Source organism: Oryx dammah, unplaced genomic scaffold (genome assembly GCF_014754425.2).
Source record: "Oryx dammah isolate SB20612 unplaced genomic scaffold, SCBI_Odam_1.1 HiC_scaffold_27, whole genome shotgun sequence".
Lineage (NCBI taxonomy): Eukaryota > Metazoa > Chordata > Mammalia > Artiodactyla > Bovidae > Oryx > Oryx dammah.
In genome coordinates, this window is record NW_024070211.1 from 126,259,262 (window position 1) to 126,277,481 (window position 18,220).

General features: G+C 35.4%; 1 protein-coding gene across 2 annotated transcripts in view; it reads left to right on the forward strand.

Annotated features, from left to right (window-relative positions):
* The window catches only part of ITGAV (integrin subunit alpha V), a 104,179-nt gene that overhangs the window by 67,312 nt on the left and 18,647 nt on the right, over window positions 1-18,220 (forward strand). For both annotated transcript variants that reach the window (XM_040227768.1, XM_040227769.1), the window contains exons 13-20: window positions 2,469-2,660; window positions 5,215-5,260; window positions 6,648-6,755; window positions 8,345-8,403; window positions 9,902-10,056; window positions 13,176-13,313; window positions 16,920-16,987; window positions 17,594-17,741. In XM_040227768.1, the coding sequence (XP_040083702.1) occupies window positions 2,469-2,660; window positions 5,215-5,260; window positions 6,648-6,755; window positions 8,345-8,403; window positions 9,902-10,056; window positions 13,176-13,313; window positions 16,920-16,987; window positions 17,594-17,741 (914 nt within the window). The remainder of the gene's footprint in view (window positions 1-2,468; window positions 2,661-5,214; window positions 5,261-6,647; window positions 6,756-8,344; window positions 8,404-9,901; window positions 10,057-13,175; window positions 13,314-16,919; window positions 16,988-17,593; window positions 17,742-18,220) is intronic.

Here is an 18,220-nt window from a genome sequence, read left to right on the forward strand (position 1 = left end):
AAATCATTACTGTTTGATAACAAAAACTACCTAGAAAACAGGGCCAGATTGGAAGTTCTACCCTGAGTGAATTTAACAGGTTCTTTGCTGTGGATGGGCCTGTCTCCAGGCACTTTGGGAAAACCTGGACATGTTTGTCTTCACCTTGTTTTGAGAATATTCCAGCCACTTTAAAGAACATTTCCTTAATATCATAATCCAGATAGCGTCTCATCCTGCTTTTCCTATTCCTGTTAAAATGTCCTGTGAACACAAAAATTATAAGCAGTGATAGCTAAAAAATATCAAAGTTTAATAACAGCTTTATAAGGAGATTTCACTTTTAGAGCTAGATACCATTGAGGATGATTTTTTTTTTTTTTTTTTTTGCTCCCAAAGTATCTCCTGAGGTCTTACTGTCCCATTATAGTCTGTATGTGTATGTGTGTGTTAGTTATAAGCTGGATCTTTTCCTTATTCAGACCTGATGACATTGACTTCTTTTATGTCTTTGCTCCTGTTTTCCTCCCTTTCCACTTAACACCCTAGGTATGATCAAGAGGGATACTGAAAACAAAATAATAAAATTATGTTCCATAATTACGTGAAGTTTTTTGTCAATACTTCTCCAGAAAGGCAGAGAGGGAAAGGCACAGAAAAAGAAACTAAAATGATCAAAGGAGTAGATTGATTGCATGAAAAAGGAGGGCTCTCCAGACTAGACAGATAGCAGCCAAGAGAAGATATGATTAGAATATATAAAATAATAAAGGTTTAGGAAAGGTAAGGAGAATTTTTTTAAAACCATCTCTCAGCAGTAGAGCCATCTTCTGTTGGAAAATTGTATTTTAATAAAAACTTCCTTAGTGCATATGTCAATTTAGAAGTTATGTTTATATTTTAAAACTTAAAGAAGGATTAAGAAAAACTTTTACATAATTTAAAAACTACTTTTTATTTAAGGATAACCGATTCTTAGTTGGTGCTTACTGTAGGCTAAGCACTATTGTAAGTGCTAAAAATGAGAGGATGAATTAGAGCCCATCCATGTCCTTAAGGAATTTAGCATCAATAGGAGCAAGTTTAATGTGAACAAGTAAACCCTAGAAAGTAGTCATCACAGTGTTTGAGATATTCCTGGGTATAACTGTCTTAAAAAATGAGTGACGAGGTGTCTTTGATGTCTCGGGAGGTTATGTTGAGGGGGGTGAAACCACTTTAGGTATATTAAGAAAATTGAGGCAGTTTGAAATGGCTGGTATTTAAGGGCTGTTATAAGCAAGATGAACACATCTTTGTTCTTAGGAAATTTGTGTTTTGTAGAGGAGCAATAGAGTAAACACATAAAGGGGAAATTCAGGCAGTGATAAAGGCTGTGGGTTTAGACAAACAAAAGGCAAGGTGATGTGATAGAGAGTTCCTAGATAGGGGAAAGAGAGGGTATTACTCCACAGAAGGGCCAGGGAAGAACACTCTGACAGTTTGGACAGTCAGAAAAGCTCTGGAGCAAGAGCCTATAAAGCAGAGGGCACAGCAAGTATAAATCCAGAGATGGGGGCTAACCTGGTGAGTTTAAGAAACAGAAAAGGCCAGGATTGGTAGGAAGATTTGGGGTTGGGTTAGAGGTGGGGTGATGAATGGACAAACTCGGTGGCATTTGAATACTTTGACAGGTTTGGGAAATAATTGAAGGATTTTTAAGAAGGAAGGTGATATGATATTAACATTTGGCAGTCTTGGTAGAATGGATTATAGGGACAAAAGTAGAAGTGGGAGGCACTTAGACTCCTTTAGGGGTCCAGGCAAAGGATGACAATGGCTTGTCCAGCGTGGGGCCAGCAAAGATAGAGGGAAGTGGACATAGTATTCATAATATATTCTGGAGTTAAGAAAGGTTATAGTGACCATTTGGTTGTTTTTTGTTGTTGTTGTTCTATTTAAGAATTTCAAACTTTTAAAAAATTTCGGTATAAATTGATTAAGATAGAGATGAAATCATAGCATTCATGTCTCTGAATCAGATTGACTTCTCAGAAAAACAAAACAAAAAGCAATCTCCAAACCATGCCCAATTAAATTAACAAGAATTTTGAGAGCTAGAATGAACCTTAGATGAATATTTGGACATGTCCCCTCCTCTCTGTTTCAAGGATGAGCCATTTGAGGTCAAGAAAGGTTAAATGATTTGTCCAAATCAGACCCAGAATATATGGCTCCAAGTTAATGTCATTTCCATACTGTTTGCTTGAATCTCCTTGAATTTGGTTTTTGCTTTTGAGTTAAGAGTACCCTACTGAAGTTTGATATTTATCATGGTATCAATACATGGATTCTAAAGATGTTAGGATCTTCTCCACGGAAATAATGATGAGTACTATGACTTATTTTCTCCATCTGTTCCCGCCTCCCTCCCACTCTCATTTCCTCTTCACCTTCCCCCCACCCCTTTCCCCCCTCCTTCCTCTCCCTGTCTTCCTTTTCCCCCTCAGATATTGCAATTGCTGCTCCATATGGGGGTGAAGATAAAAAAGGAATTGTTTATATTTTCAATGGAAGACCCACAGGCTTGAATGCAATACCGTCTCAGATCCTTGAAGGGAAGTGGGCAGCTCGGAGCATGCCACCAAGCTTCGGCTATTCCATGAAAGGAGCCACGGATATAGACAAGAATGGATATCCAGGTGCTTCCTAGAAATAAATAGTGCCTCTTAGATTTTTCAGTCCTAACAGCCAGTAGTAGTAGGTTGGTGCAAATGTAATTGCAGTTTCAAACCGTGGACTTTAAATCATTATAACTAGGCTCAAACACATCTTTGTTCATCAAAATCAGAACCATTACAATAAACACATTTTTGCCAGTGAGAAATAAGTTTGTTTAATCCTGTAGTGTAAAAATCTGTGCTTCAGGATTTGATGAACCTCTCGGAAAACATTTTCTGCCTCCTGCTGGTTGTGGAAGCATCTCGCTGCATTAAGTAGTCAAGATGCTTGAAGAAGTGGTAGTCAGTTGGTCAGGTGAATGTGGAAGATGAGGGAAAACTTGTAGCCCAATTTGTTCAACTTTAGAATCATTGATTGTGCAGCATACAGTCAGGGGTTGTTGTGAAGAAGAATTGGGCCCTTTCTGTTGAGCAATGCCTGCTGCAAGTGATGTAGTTCTCCATACATCTCATCGATTTGCTGAGCATTCTTCTCAGATGTAATGGTTTCACTGGGATTTAGAAAGCTATAGTGGATCAGACCAGCAGCAGACCACCAAATAGTGACCATAATCTTTTTTGGTGCAAATTTGGCTTTGGAAAGTGATTTGGAGTTTCTTCTTAGTCTAACCACTGAGCTGGTCGTCACCTGTTTTGTATAAAATCCACTTTCTATCACAGGCCACAATATGATTGAGAAATGGTTCATTGTTGTTGCATAGAATAAGAGAAGATGATGCTTCAAAAGGACTATTATTTTGATTTTTTGGTCAGCTCATGAGGCACGTACTTATCTAGCTTTTTCACCTTTCCAATTTGCTTCAAATGCCAGACAAGTATAGAATGGTCAGCGTTGAGTTCTTCAACTTTTTGTGTAGTTGTAAGAGGATCCACTTTGATGATCCTTTCAGTTGGTGGTTGTCAACTTCTGATGGCCGGCCACTACTCTCCTCTTCTTTAAGGTTCTCATCTCATTTTCAAAACTTCTTGAATTACCAACGGCCTGTATGTTCATCAACAGTTCCTTGGCCAAATGCTTTATTGATGTTGTGAATTATCTCTGCTGCTGTCTGTGACCCACTTTGAACTTGAATAAGAAAGTCACTCAATTTTGCTTTTTGTCTAACATCATTTCCATAGTCTAAAATAAATATAAAATACACAGCAAGTATTAAGTCATTAGCAAAAAAATGTAAAGCGAGAAATGCACATTGAAATGATGTATAACATAACCCCATTTATTTAAGGATGTATTCCAATATCAAGTGGCACCAACCTAATATTAATTACTTTTGCACCAACCTAATACTAATTACCGCTCTATTGATTTTATGTTATAAGTCAGTTTAATTCAGTATTTCAGCCGCTGTTCAAGCCCTGCCATTGTTCAAGGCAGGTGGTCATCACTGAGGGGATACAAAGCACAGACAGCCCTGTTCCCTGTCATGTTTTCTTTGAGGGCATAAAAAAGTTCCTAATCCTTTTGTGATCCATTGTACCTGTCTGTATGGTTTCTCATGTACTTTTCTGCTTAGAAAGAGCTTTGTCAAATTAAGCTTGGGTAAGCCTATTGGGCTACAGTCCATGGGATCACAAAGTCAGACACTACTGAAGTGATTTAGCGCAAATGCATGCATATAATATGAGATAGAGTTCTGATTTCATTTTTCCTGATTGTGAACCAGTGGTACCAGCTACGTGTGAAGACTAACGCATTCTGTTCTTGTTGATTTGGATGCTATCTGCTGTCATTCTAAGGATTCTAGGTACAGTTGATCCTTGGACAGTATATTAAGAGTGCTGACCCTCTGCACACTCAAAAGTTCATCTATGACTAACTACACTTGACCTCTGTATCAACAGTTCTGGTTGTGAACCAACCTCAGGTTGTGTAGTGCTGTAGTACTTTCTGTGGGGGAAAAAAAAAATCCATGTATAAGTAGATTTGCACAGTTCAAACCCATGTTGTTCAAGAGTCAACTGTGTTTGTATTTTGGTGTTGTTTCAAAAACAGAAAAAAAAGTGTTTTTTTTGTTTCAAAGCACAAAATTCAAAAATTTTTTTCTTTCAGAAAAAGAGAAATTTAAAGGTCCACAGGCAACTGTATCCCTATGGCTGATTCATGTTGATATATGGCAGAAACCAACACAATATTATAGTTATCCTTCAATTAAAAATAAATAAATTTTAGAAAACTAAATTTAAAAAATCCACAGGCATCTATGAAGCTTTTACCTTTGGGAATGTGTGTTTGGGTGGTATAGCCTTCTTCATTGGTGCTGATTTTTACTCAGTATTCATTCAGAAGATTCTTATCTACCTGGATGGATGAAAAAATTAGTGTTATGAAAGTGTTTGTCATTGATAATAAAGTTTTATATAAATTTTAGCCTTTTAGATGTCTTAAAATCACTGATGAAGAAGAACTGAGTCTATGTCTAAATCTAATCTTTATTATGTACATGGAGAGCTTTATAGAATGGTATTTGAATTTTAAAAAACTATTATTAACATAGTTTTTCTATTCTCTTTTAAGACTTAATTGTAGGAGCTTTTGGTGTAGATAGAGCTGTATTATACAGGTAAGACTTTCCATATCTGTTAATACAGGAGTGTTGTGAATTATATGAAAGTTTTATAGTTAAGTACCAGTGCTTAAATTTCATTTTAATTTTCTTGAAGTAATGATAAAATTTGTTCTTTCTATTCAAGATTCACTTCAGGCAAGGAGTAGTGATACAAGGAGATCCCCAGAATAGAGAAAGCAGTAGATTTTTTTTATTAGAAAAGCATTAAGAGTTTTCCATCTTTGTTCTTTAAATTTGTTCAAAGATGTTCTCCTGAGTTTTAGATTTTATGAATTTAAAAGTATACGAGTTACATTTAAAAGTATAAAAGTTACATTTTCCTCTAAGGGACAAGAAATTAACTTGGTATTTGTGCCACAGTACTCTGAGACCACCGGGGAAGGAGGTAATGACTCCCAAAATAAACATTTTTATCAGAGTACTGTGTGTAAATCTACATATCTCTAGTTCCCAGCTTCATACGTATTTCCAATAATTCTCTGGGTTTCGTCTGTTCCCCATGCCTTACGGTGTCATCTGGCATCGCAAGTAGATTAAGATGTTTACACTTCTGTGGACTGTGCTCACACATGGCGGGAAAACGTAACGCTCTTGCGTAGTGTAGGTCAACTTGATTGTGCCTCTCAGAGCAGCTTGTGACCATACAGATTCTAGGATCTGTCATGAGTAGAACAAGCACACTGACCTGAGCCTGCTATATATTTTTACAGAGCATAAACATGTACATCTGAACTTTGGAAAACTATTTTAATTTATGGTTGAGTTTTAAAAATTGCTGTTACAGTAATAGCAGTAATACAGGCATATGGTAAAATGTCAAGCAGTATAAAAAGGGCATACCATAAAAAATACATACTTCCTCTCACACCAGTTACTAGTTCATTAGTATATCCTACCAGAAACTTTCTGTGCATTACAAAATTGTGTGTGTGTATGTGTGCATGCATCCTTTCACATGTTTTTTTTTTTTTTTTTCCTATCATACTAAAATTCTCTCCTGGCTAATATCATCCCATATTAGTGCAGATGGCTTTACAGCACTCATCTCCCTCTTGTATTGCAACTGCATTAGGTAGCTATCCCCTGACTTGTTTAACCATCCTGCTTTAATGGGCTGTGTTTAGATAGGTTGTGACCAGTGGTCCTGCTTTGCTTGGAATTGAGGGGGCTTTACCAGGTCATGGAACTTTCACTGATAAAATCAAGACAGTCCCGGGCAAACTGGGATATTTGGTCTTTCTAAGTTTGATTGTTTCTATTCTTTTTGCTGTTACAAACACTGCTTTAGTGAACATTGCACTGTATACACCATGAATGTGAACCTAAAGTACTTAGATCAGTGTAACATTTTAAGTAACTTTTTTCTTTTTTTTTAAACCAGGGCCAGACCAGTTATCACTGTAAATGCTGGCCTTGAAGTGTACCCTAGCATTTTAAATCAAGAAAATAAAACCTGCCCTCTGCCTGGGACAGATCTCAAAGTTTCCTGGTAAGGGTTTTTGTTTAATAATAGTTATAATTATTGGTTCAATCATTATAAAAAATAATTGAAAATGGGGCAGTGGGCTGAAATATTACTAAAACAGTTTCTATGGATATACTCTATTTTCTTGTCATAGATTGAATTTACAAATATTGTTCCAAAGAGGGTACATATAAGCCTCTAGAAATAGTCTATGAATTAGTATAAAACTAATTTTTGAAAAATGAATATATCAAAAATAAAAAAGCCAGTCAAGATTTTGATTTTTAAAAGCTAATGATGTTTTTCAGATTTAGTATCTGTGACTAATTGTATGAAAAGAATTAAGGTATTGGTCTTATGTTTGTTCTTTTACTAATTTCTGAAGAAAAATGTAACTTTTTTGGTAAGCTTAATGTCTGAAATTTTTCTCTATTTCTCAAGTTTCCATTTTTTATTACTTTTTGCTATATCATGTGATTTTTTTTTTTTGCTATTTTTTATTCTTTTTGTATTTATACTTTTCTTAAGATTTTTTTCCTTTAAACTGACTCATGTTTTACTTTAAAACATATTAAAATGGAGAAACCAGTCTTTCTCATACATGTCCACATAAATATAAAATTAATAATGAAAAGTCCTGATCCATATAAAGTGACTGTAAGTACCAAACTTTGGGAAACAATGCTCATGTTTCTTACTTACACGGAAAAATCAAAGAGAACTTATATGTGAAGGGTAGAATGATTGGAAGCTGGGAAAATTTTACTTCAAATGATCTAATGGAAAGATATTTTTCCTGATTTTGTTTTTGAAGTATTTATTGTTGTTATTAAAATCATTTTTAAAATATGTTTATAATATATATATTAAACAAACATGTATACAATAAAAATTTTACTTCTTTCATCAGAGTGCATTAAAAGTTCAGTAATGTTTGGTCTTCATTTTCATTGATTGGCAGTGACATTTTCAAGGTTTTTGCTTATTCTGGTAACAGTGTGAAGGCTTTGAATACATTAACTAGAGCAGTAGCTTTCATGTGTTTTTGATTATAGGATGAAATAATTTTACATCATAATCCAGTAAACATACATTTTTAAAACTAAGTTTCATGAAATCTTACCCTTGAAACTTACGTCAATTTTACACATATATTTGGTTTTTTTTGTTAAGATGCTGGCCACAACCCAGTAAACTGATGTAATGACCTAGTAATAAGCTGTGAAAAATGCTGTTCTAGAGGAGCTCACTAATTAAAGGGAGCTTTGCGGGGCTTTTAAATAAGTGAGATATTTATTTTAAATCGGGACTGTCATTTTCCTCATTTAGATTTATCAAAGAGATTCTATAAACTTGAGAGGCGGTTAGGAATTTTTTTTTTCTTTTTTGTCTCATTAAAGTATCACGAGTGCCTAAATTACTTAAGAATGAGTTAGAATATTCTGTTTAGTTTCATATATAAAAGTAATATTGATATAAAGAAAAATACAAGGCTTCATAATGTAAACCAAGTATTAGAAATGTAAGATTTAAAAAAGAAATATGAGATTTAGGTTATATTAAAAAGTATTTAAACGATTATGGGCTTTGTATGTATTTTTTTTTTTTTACAGTTTTAACGTCAGGTTTTGCTTAAAGGCAGATGGCAAAGGAGCACTTCCTACAAAGCTTGGTAAGTATTCTATGGAAAAATTATATATAATGGTGCTGCATACGCAGCACTTAAAACACGTTTTAGGATGTTTGAATAACTGTTCAGATAGTTGTTATTGTTTTTTTTATTTGAATGTTTATGTTAAAAGACATTTAAAATGACAACATAATTATTTTGTTTGTCAGCTGTTAAGCCAATTCAGGGATAATACATTTACTTATTGGCATTCTGAAAAATTAGTGATAAGGCCTTGAGAAAGTTAAAGTTACCCATGTGAGACAAATGAACTTCAGGAAAAATTAATATCATTGTTTATAAAGTCAGTTACCTACTGAGAAGTTAATATTTTATGTGTTAGAGAAACCCTGGTAATTTCAGGAGTAGAGTTGATTTAGAAAGAGAGAAGGAGAAAAAGTTTGACCACTAAATTTAACCCACAGAGAAAATACTAACTTCACTCTTTTTTTCCAAAAAATTGTTTATGTGATTCTGAAAGCAAGGTAAGAGAATTCAGTAACTGTTGTGGAGATTTGTTGGTGTACATGCTAAGAGATAACAGTGAAGCTCTTACTAGAGGACTGAGTCTGTTGGGAGGTGTGTCTGTGTCTGAAGTTCACACAGGGTAGCAAGGAAGGTAATTTTTCAGTTAAGACCTGAAGGAAATGAAGGAACTAAGGGATACCTGGACAAGAATTTTGCAGAGGAAATGGCAGTTTCAAGAGGCTAGAGGCAGGCGCTTGCTGTCTCTCAAAGAGTGGATGGAACAGAACTGGAAGCAAAATAATCCTGGGTTTTCACTCAGATTTGTTATGAAGTTCAGCATTTAGAGGAACTTGAAAGGAGACTTGTGGTTTTAAAGATCTGCATTCTTATCTCCTTTGAAGAAACTGTTTAAGAAGAACTGAATCTTAAAAGCTAGTAATCTAGCAACGTGCTTGATTCTTGGCTGCACATTCTTTTTAAGACAATTCCTGACCTAGTCAGCTGTGTTTGGGCCTTTACTTCACGAGAGACATATTTACCTGATAGTTTGATATGGGAGCTTCATTAGAAGTAGCAGAGTTGCAATTGATACAAACTGCTCATTCATCACGGTAGTGAATGTATGGGTGCAGATTAGTAAACATTTCTTACTCACAATCAGCAGGAGTGCTGCTACCTGCATTAGCGGTGGAAGTCTTAATTATTCACATATCTCATTTCTGAACTTCCTCCTCTCAGCTTAAGTTAAAAGAAAAAAAATTTCCTTCTGTCTGCTAGTTGTTTCATCATTATCTAGTGTCTGAATTATTAGATGATATTAAGTTGGGAATCGTTGGATTAATTAATTATTATTTATTCAGAATTAATATGTTGTGGTCTCACTATACCGTATAGACTTTTTAAGAATGAATTAGAAGCAAGTTACTTCTTAAGAAATGTCTGTGTAACTGTCTGTACATGAAAACTGGAGATATTTAGGACAGGTAGGTGTCCATAAAGATTATGTTGGTTATAAATCCTTTGGTTTGTATAGACTTCCAGGTGGAGCTTCTTTTGGATAAACTCAAGCAGAAAGGAGCAATTCGACGAGCACTCTTTCTCCATAACAGGTCCCCGGGTCACTCCAAGAACATGACCATCTCAAGGGGGGGACAGACGCAGTGTGAGGAGCTGATCGCGTATCTGCGGGTAAGACATACTTTTATGTTCCTTATCTTTCTATGTATTATTTTTTCACCTGAATGATTTTTCCTTTCTGTAAAGTGTTTTTGGTGGTGAATAAACAAGAAAACAGAAAAATGCAGTTGAGGAAACTGGGCTTTTTAAAGAGTCAGACTTGAGTAATGGACATCGACTCTTGTCAGACTGGATATAACACGTGGCCTTATTAAATTATGACATACGTATTACTGGACTCTCAAGACCATAAAAGAAATCCACCCCTACCCAATTAATCAATTAAAAACTCCATTGGCTAAGCCTGACTTGTGAGTTGTAAGCAAGTGTGTGAGTCAGGGTAGCTAGGTGGGGAGGGAAGGAACCTGGGCAGAGGGGAGCAGTACTTGCAGACACCAGTATGGGGTTTCAGGCTCACCTGGCGCCTGCTGCAAGCTAGGGGTCTGACCTGAACCTCCTGTATTAGGTCTAGATTTTTCCACAGGGCTAAAGCGTCCCCAAAACAAAGATGACCCTGACTCTTGCAAGAGTAAGTGCAAGTTTTCACCAGAACAATCTAGTACAGGTCCCACAGGTTAAGTTCAAATCAAATAGGAATTCATTTCTAAAGCACTAAAGAAACAGAAAGTAAGCCATTCGAAGACACAGCAAACAAACCTTAGTCCTAGAAAAGTGAAGTCAAAGTCGCTTGTTTTTGTCCGCCACTTTGCCACCCCATGGAAGGACTTGAGATTTAGAATTATCAGTTACAAAGTATAAATGTATATAAAATATTGAAAGAAATAAAGGGTGAAATTTGATTTAAAAGATAAAGGTATCAGTAAAGATATAGAAGACTCAACATAATTAATAAACTCTATATAGAACTTGGCATCCAACATTTAGAGAATATAAAAGTTCCCAATATACATAAAGGAAGTCTGAACAAATTTGAGAAAATTGAAATCATAGAATATATTCTATTTGATTATAGTGCAATTTTAAGAAATCAGTAACAAATTTAAATTGAGAATTAGGAATTGTGATTTTAAGCAACTTATGGATAAAAAAAAAGATCATAGTAGAAATTTACTTAGAAGTGAATTATAATGAAAATATCAAAATATGTAGGATATCCCAAAAGCATAATGTAGAGGTAAATATATATAGCCTTAAATGCTATTTAATTTAAATGAAAGCTTGAGGGAAAAAATGAAGGGGAAAATAAACCCAAAAAACCTCCACAAAATTAAAAATTTAAAAAGGACATTCCTGGTGACTCAGCAGTAAAGAATCTGCCTAGAGTGTGGGAGACCCCGGGTTCAATCCCTGGGTTGGGAAGATGCTCAGGAGAAGAGAATGGCTACCCACTCTGGTATTCTTGCCTGGGAAATCCCATGGACAGAGGAATCTGGAGAGGTAGCAAATGGGGTAGCAAAGAGTCGGACATGACTGAAGCAACTTCTCTCGCAGGCACATAGATAATGGAGGAATTAAAATAATAGAATATTATGAACAACCTTGTACCAAGAAAATAAAAACATTCTTAGAAAAATATAACACAATTGTTACTTGAAGAAATAGAAAACCCAGACAATCCACTTAACCATATAAACCATTCTGAAAATTGAACTGGCAGTTTAAAAGTCTTTACAACAAACAGATCACAAGACCTAAATAATTTTATAGGCAATATTGTCTAAGCTGTCAGGAATGAGACATTCCAATATTAAGCTCTTCAGAAAAACAAGATGTATTTCCAATTTATTCTCTGAAGCCAGTGTAATTGATACCTAGATTGGCCAAGGATAGTATAAACAAGAAGAATTCATAAGTCTTACACAAAGACATAGATATAGAATTACTAACCAAATATAAGCAAACTCAATCCAAGCTGTTTATAAAGAAGATTAAAAAACAGACCAACTTGCATGTATCCTAGAGTGGGTTAACATTAAAAGTATAGTGTAACTTCACACATGAGTAGACTGAAAACATGGCCATCTTACTTGAAGTGCAAGAAAGGTTTTTGATTAGATAACTGTTCATAATATTTGCAAACAAGACAAATACCTCAAGCTTCAACTATGAAGAAATACCATTTTATACTCAGAGTCTACCAGTACCTATTGCTTGGTCCAGATGTGAATTAATGAGAATTCTTACGTGTTGCTGATGGCAGTGTAAATGCTGTAAAGATTTTGGAAGATAATGCGGTATTATCTTAGCTGACAAATCTCCTTTCCACTGTGTAGAATGATACATTTTTTTTTTGTAATAGCAAAAATAAACCAAAACCCCAAAGAAATCCAAAAAAGAATTGATAAACTGTGGATTTATTATAAATATTACTCAACGTGGGCTTTCCTAATAGCTCAGTTGGTAAAGAATCTGCCTGCAACGCAGGAGACCCTGGTTCAATTCCTGGGTTGGGAAGATCCCCTGAGGAAGGGATAGGCCACCCCACTCCAGTATTCTTGGGCTTCCCCTTGTGGCTCAGCTGGTAAAGAACCCTCCTGCAATGTGGGTGATCTGGGTTTGATCCCTGGGTTGGGAAAATCCCTTTGAGAAGGGAAGGGCTACCCACTCCAGTTACTCAGCAATAAAAATTAACCTTGCTACATGCAGTAATGCGAATGAATCTTCTAAAAAAGTGTTGAAGCAAATAACAGAAGAATACATATGATCTCATTTTAAAATGAACAGGAAAAGCAATCTGAAGAACATGCTGTTGTAGAGACATATACTAGAGTAAAACTACTGTGAGCAAGCTAATGGAATGATTACCTCTGGAAGGAAGACAAAGGGATGAAAAGAGCATGTAGGTAGCTTAAGCAATATAGGTAATGTCCTAGTTATTATTTATATTGGGTGTGGGTTGGAGTCCTCATTTTATTAACAGGTCTCATATATTTTTGTGTAAATCAAATATTACATTGCAAAACAGTTGGTTAAGGATTCTCAATGGATAATGATAATCTTTATGGATATCCTATTCTTATGTAAGTGTAGTTTTACAGAGAGTTTTGGTAGAATTGGGTCAAGGGGTGAGTACAGCTGGCTTTGTATTGTGTACTTACGGATTGCTATAGATAGCTTGATGTCTTACTTAGGTTGATGTCATAATTAATTCAAAGCTTTTCCATTTTTAGGATGAATCTGAATTTAGAGATAAACTCACTCCAATTACTATTTTTATGGAGTATTGGTTGGATTATCGAACAGCTGCTGATGCAACAGGGTTGCAACCTATTCTTAACCAGTTTACTCCTGCCAATGTTAGTCGACAGGTACTGTACTTTATTATTTTATTCTGTTATCTTTTATTTTATTTATTTTTTTACTTTACAATACTGTATTGGTTTTGCCATACATCAACATGAATCGGCCACAGGTGTACATAAGTTCCCACTCCTGAACCCCCCTCCCACCTCCCTCCCCATACCATCCCTTTGGGTTATCCCAGTGCACCAGTCCCAAGCGTCCTGTATCCTGCATCGAACCTAGACTGCCGATTCGTTTCTTACATGATATTATACATGTTTCAGTGCCATTCTCCCAAATCATCCTGCCCTCTCCCTCTCCCACAGAGTCCAAAAGTCTGTTCTGTAATTCATTTTTTAATTAGCATAAAGGATTGCTTTTATTTTATATTTTTAATCATCTTTTTTACATTGGAGTATAGTAGATTAACAATATTGAGATAGTTTCAGGTGCACAGCAAAGGGACTCAGCCATACGAGGATTGCTTCTATAATGTTGCATTTTTAGTCAGAGAAGTCAGGGGAAGAGACACTCAAAGCCACTCAACTTACACGCAGAGGAAGACAGGTCGCATTTTGAATACATAAAACAATAAAGTAATTCAAGGAAAACAACAAAATGCCAAGTAATACATAGTATTTTAGTATTTTGCTAAACAAGTATGTTATCTTTGATTTATATTTTAAAAACTAGTGTATATACACACATATGCCTATATAGTATATAAATCATTCCTTTGATAAAATCAAATACAGCAACACAGAATTTTATAAGGAATATATTTTATATATGTTAGCTATATTTTACAGTTTTAATTTTATAATTTATAACTATCTTATATTTATTTTGCATGTAAATAGTATAGATGATGCTTTCCACTACCCATTAGTATAGAACTTACAAACATTGTTCTTAGTTCATATTTTTTATAATTTATATTTTTAGGGGATGCACAGTCTTACTTTGATGAATTTAATAATGAACATATGAGCCTCTTATAGTCTTGTTCAGTTTTACAGTTTTTTTAAAAAGTTAATTGTTACTTTTATATTATACATTTTGATATAGGAGTTATGATTATTTTCTGTTTATAATTCTGGAATTTTTTGGAGACTATTTATTAGTGTTAACATTAGTTTCCTGGGATCACCAATCTCTTTAAAGGCAGCTTATCAAACTGGCTAACTTTGGAAACTGATTTGAGGGAAATAATAACTTTAATATTTGACTTTCTTCCCTTTCTCCACCTCCCCTTCTTCATTATCTGAATCTTTGTTTCCTTTGTGTTCTACTTTTGTTTCAACAAGGACATTATCTACTCTTAGGCATCTTTCTTTCTGTATTCTTAGTTTTATTATGAACTCTCATTTCTGTGTTAATTACCTACCCTAACATGCTTATTTACTTGTCTCTAAAATGACGCTTTATTTCCCTGGTCATATTACTCACTTTTTTTTTACTGTACACTCTTTAAAGTATTGCTTTCTAATAGAAATATAATGTGAGACACATTCATAATTTAAATTTACTGATCAGTAACATTAAAAAAAAATAGAAAACTGGTGACTGTAATTTTAATAATATATCTGTATTAGTTTGCTAGGACTGCTATTACAAAGTGCCACAGAGTGGGTGGTGAAATAATAGAAATTTATTTTCTCACAATTCTGGAGGCTTAAAGTTGGAGATCAGAGTGTGGGCAGTATTGGTTTTCTCTGAAGCTTTTCCTGCTGGCTTGTAGTGGTCACTTTCTCCCTGTGTCGTTTATGTGATCTCTCCTCTGCGTCTGTGTTCTAATCTCCTTACAAAGCACCAGTCATATTGGATTAGGGCTTCCCTCATAGCTCAGTCAGTAAAGAATCTGCTTGCAACGCAGGAGACCCGATTTCGATCCTGGGTTGGGAAGATCCCATGGAGAAAGGCAATGGCAACCCACTCCAGTACTCTTGCCTGGAAAATCCCATGGATGGAGGAGCCTGGTGGGCTGCAGTCCATGAGGTCGCTAGGAGTTGGACACGACTGAGCGACTTCATTTTCACTTTCACTTTCATGCATTGGAGAAGGAAATAGCAACCCACTCCAGTGTTCTTGCCTGGAGAATCCCAGGGACGGGGGAGCCTGGTGGGCTGCCGTCTACGGGGTCGTACAGAGTCGGGCACGACTGAAGCGACTTAGCAGCAGCAGCAGCCGCAGCACGCCCCACCCCCACCTCCTGGTTATTCATTCAAATATGTATTAAGTTCTTACTCTACGTAAGATACTAAGTATATAACTGTAGAGATTTAGTTCTCTGTGAATGAAAGATGGTGCTCTTTTTCCATTTCTGAAGCTCTTCTTTCCTGAGAGTGTATTTTAATGCTGCAGTTGCACCAATGCCAGTTTAATCCTTTTTCTTCAGTGTAGAGTGGTAGTTAGTCAAATATCCCTTTATTGTAGTTTATTAATATTCATAATACTTCCTCATTTCAGACTTCAGATACTCATGATTCTAGCTGGGACTTTTAACACACACCATATCACCTATCATTAAATCCACTCTTAGTTCATGAACTAAGTTAGTAGTTGATTGTCTTTGGTATGACTTGTATAGTTATGTCAAAGTTCTTCTAATAATCCTGACCTTTCCCCCCCAACTTCTTGAAGCACATAGCAGCTGTTTACATCTAGGTCAGTGAATTAGTAATTGTTGGGTTTCATCCCAATTACATTGTCAGTTAAGATCTCTATCATATAATTTTATTCTAGGAAGCCATATATCCCTGTAACTTGAAAGCATACAGTTTTGTTGTTATTGTTTTCAAGAAAGCCTGTCACTATTTTTCCCCTTTGAATCTTTTTCTTTTCTGTTTGCCTGAGGACCTGAAGCCCTTTGGATGTTAACAATAGACAAACCAATAATGGCTTAATCATTTTTTTCTTTCCTCTTTTATTAATTTCTTATTTCACATCCTGCCCAACTTCTGCTTCCTCCACTATGTCTTTCTTGGATTTTCCACAATGTTCCGGCTGACACGTCATATAGTTATATCTAGAGGGAGGAAGTGTTGAGTTCTTGCTTATTGTATCTGTCTTGGATCTGCTAACCTAATGCTTCTGGTTCCTTTTTCTTTATCTCTTTCCAGATGGCCATGCCAATGCGGAACTCCTTTCATCCAATTCCTGTTCCGTTTGGTCTGTCTGTCTGAATTGCTGCTATGTATCCACAGGTCCTTATTCTGTGCTCCGGAGGCATAGTCTGTAATGAGAGATTCTGTAAAGGATCTTCTTTGGCCCAAGATCACATAACTTAGCAGTAGCAGATTAAAGCCAAACTCTAATTTCAATATTATTTTCTATTCTGCACTTCATTCCAAAGTCGTAACAGCTTAATTCGAGATAGACGTAAGAGGTTCCATCTAATTGTATTATATCCTATGAATCATTTCCTTCCTTTTCATTCTTACTAGCTAACACTGACCTGTTTAAAAACAGGCAGCCATGTTCCCTTTTGCATTCAGGTATATATATAAGTTGAGTGTATATAAATATATACATGTATATTCATATACATCCATATATATATTAATATACACTGTGTGTGTGACCTGTATTGGTATCTATTCATGTAGAAAAAAATAAAAACTTTTTTCTAGGCTCATATTCTACTTGACTGTGGTGAAGACAATGTCTGTAAACCCAAACTGGAGGTTTCCGTAGATAGGTAAGTTTTGCTCCAAATTATAAACTGTATAATAAGAAATCGAAATGAAAGAGCACACTTTTCTATTAAAGTAATAGCAATGAGAATTAGTTAAGTTGGAGGATAATGCATGATTTTCAGTAAAGGAATGAATATTGAGCTTTAGAAAAATAGGCTGTATGTTTCAGCACCTGCCTAGGTTAACAGATCTGTTTTCATCAGTATGGAGTAGTGTCACAAAGTAGCATTGTATTCTCTTAAATATTGTCTCTTAACTAAAGGACGTATTACCATTTTATATGATGTATAAATTATAAATATTGGAAGTATCATGACCAGGGGATTAGTTCAACTTTGAGAAAAAAATCAGGAAATTAGTAAGTACAAAGGGATATAAAATTATTTCCATAATAGATTTGAGTGATAATGATATGAGAAACACATCGGTATTTTCTTTTATTGGGAGAAACGTTGAGTTTGCACCCAGTGTGCTATTTCCAGTTCACTGTTGATCTGTGCAGTGGTCTCAAAATATCCTGAGATGCTGTTGAACATGTCAGTGCTTTGAACAGTCATGCTCTTGCTGCACAGTCTTTCTTCATTGACTAGATTTATATTAACTTGTAGTGATCAAAAGAAGATCTATATTGGGGACGACAACCCTCTGACCTTGATTGTTAAGGCTCAGAATCAGGGAGAAGGTGCCTATGAAGCCGAGCTCATCGTTTCCATCCCACTGCAGGCTGATTTCATTGGTGTTGTCCGTAACAGTGAAGTAAGCAAGCTGCCTCTTTAAAAATCGAAATGCACTCATGGTTCACATTAACATTAATGAGCAGCTACCCTATTTATTATACTACAGCTTAGCTGTTCTACCTAAGGCTAAATTGCTAGACAATAGAGTGCCTGTCTTACATAATTCTTTTCAAGCCTAGTACTTTGCATAATGCATTGATATGACGTTTTAAAAATTGCTAGCTAAGTGCCTGACACAAGGTCAGATGGATAAAGTATCTAAGCCTGGCCATCAAATAATTTGTCAGAAATAAATCTAAGTCCTCTAGGGATCATTCAGAAACAATTCTGCATGTATTTGTGGCAACTGAACACAGTTCTGGTTCCCCCATATCCCTCATTACTCAAATAGATCTGTTTGCTTTGTAAAGCAAGAAACCCAAACATCCAACTGTATGATATTGTCTAGAAACTTTACAGTTTAGTACGGCTTCTGTTTTTTTTTTTTTTTTTAGTGAT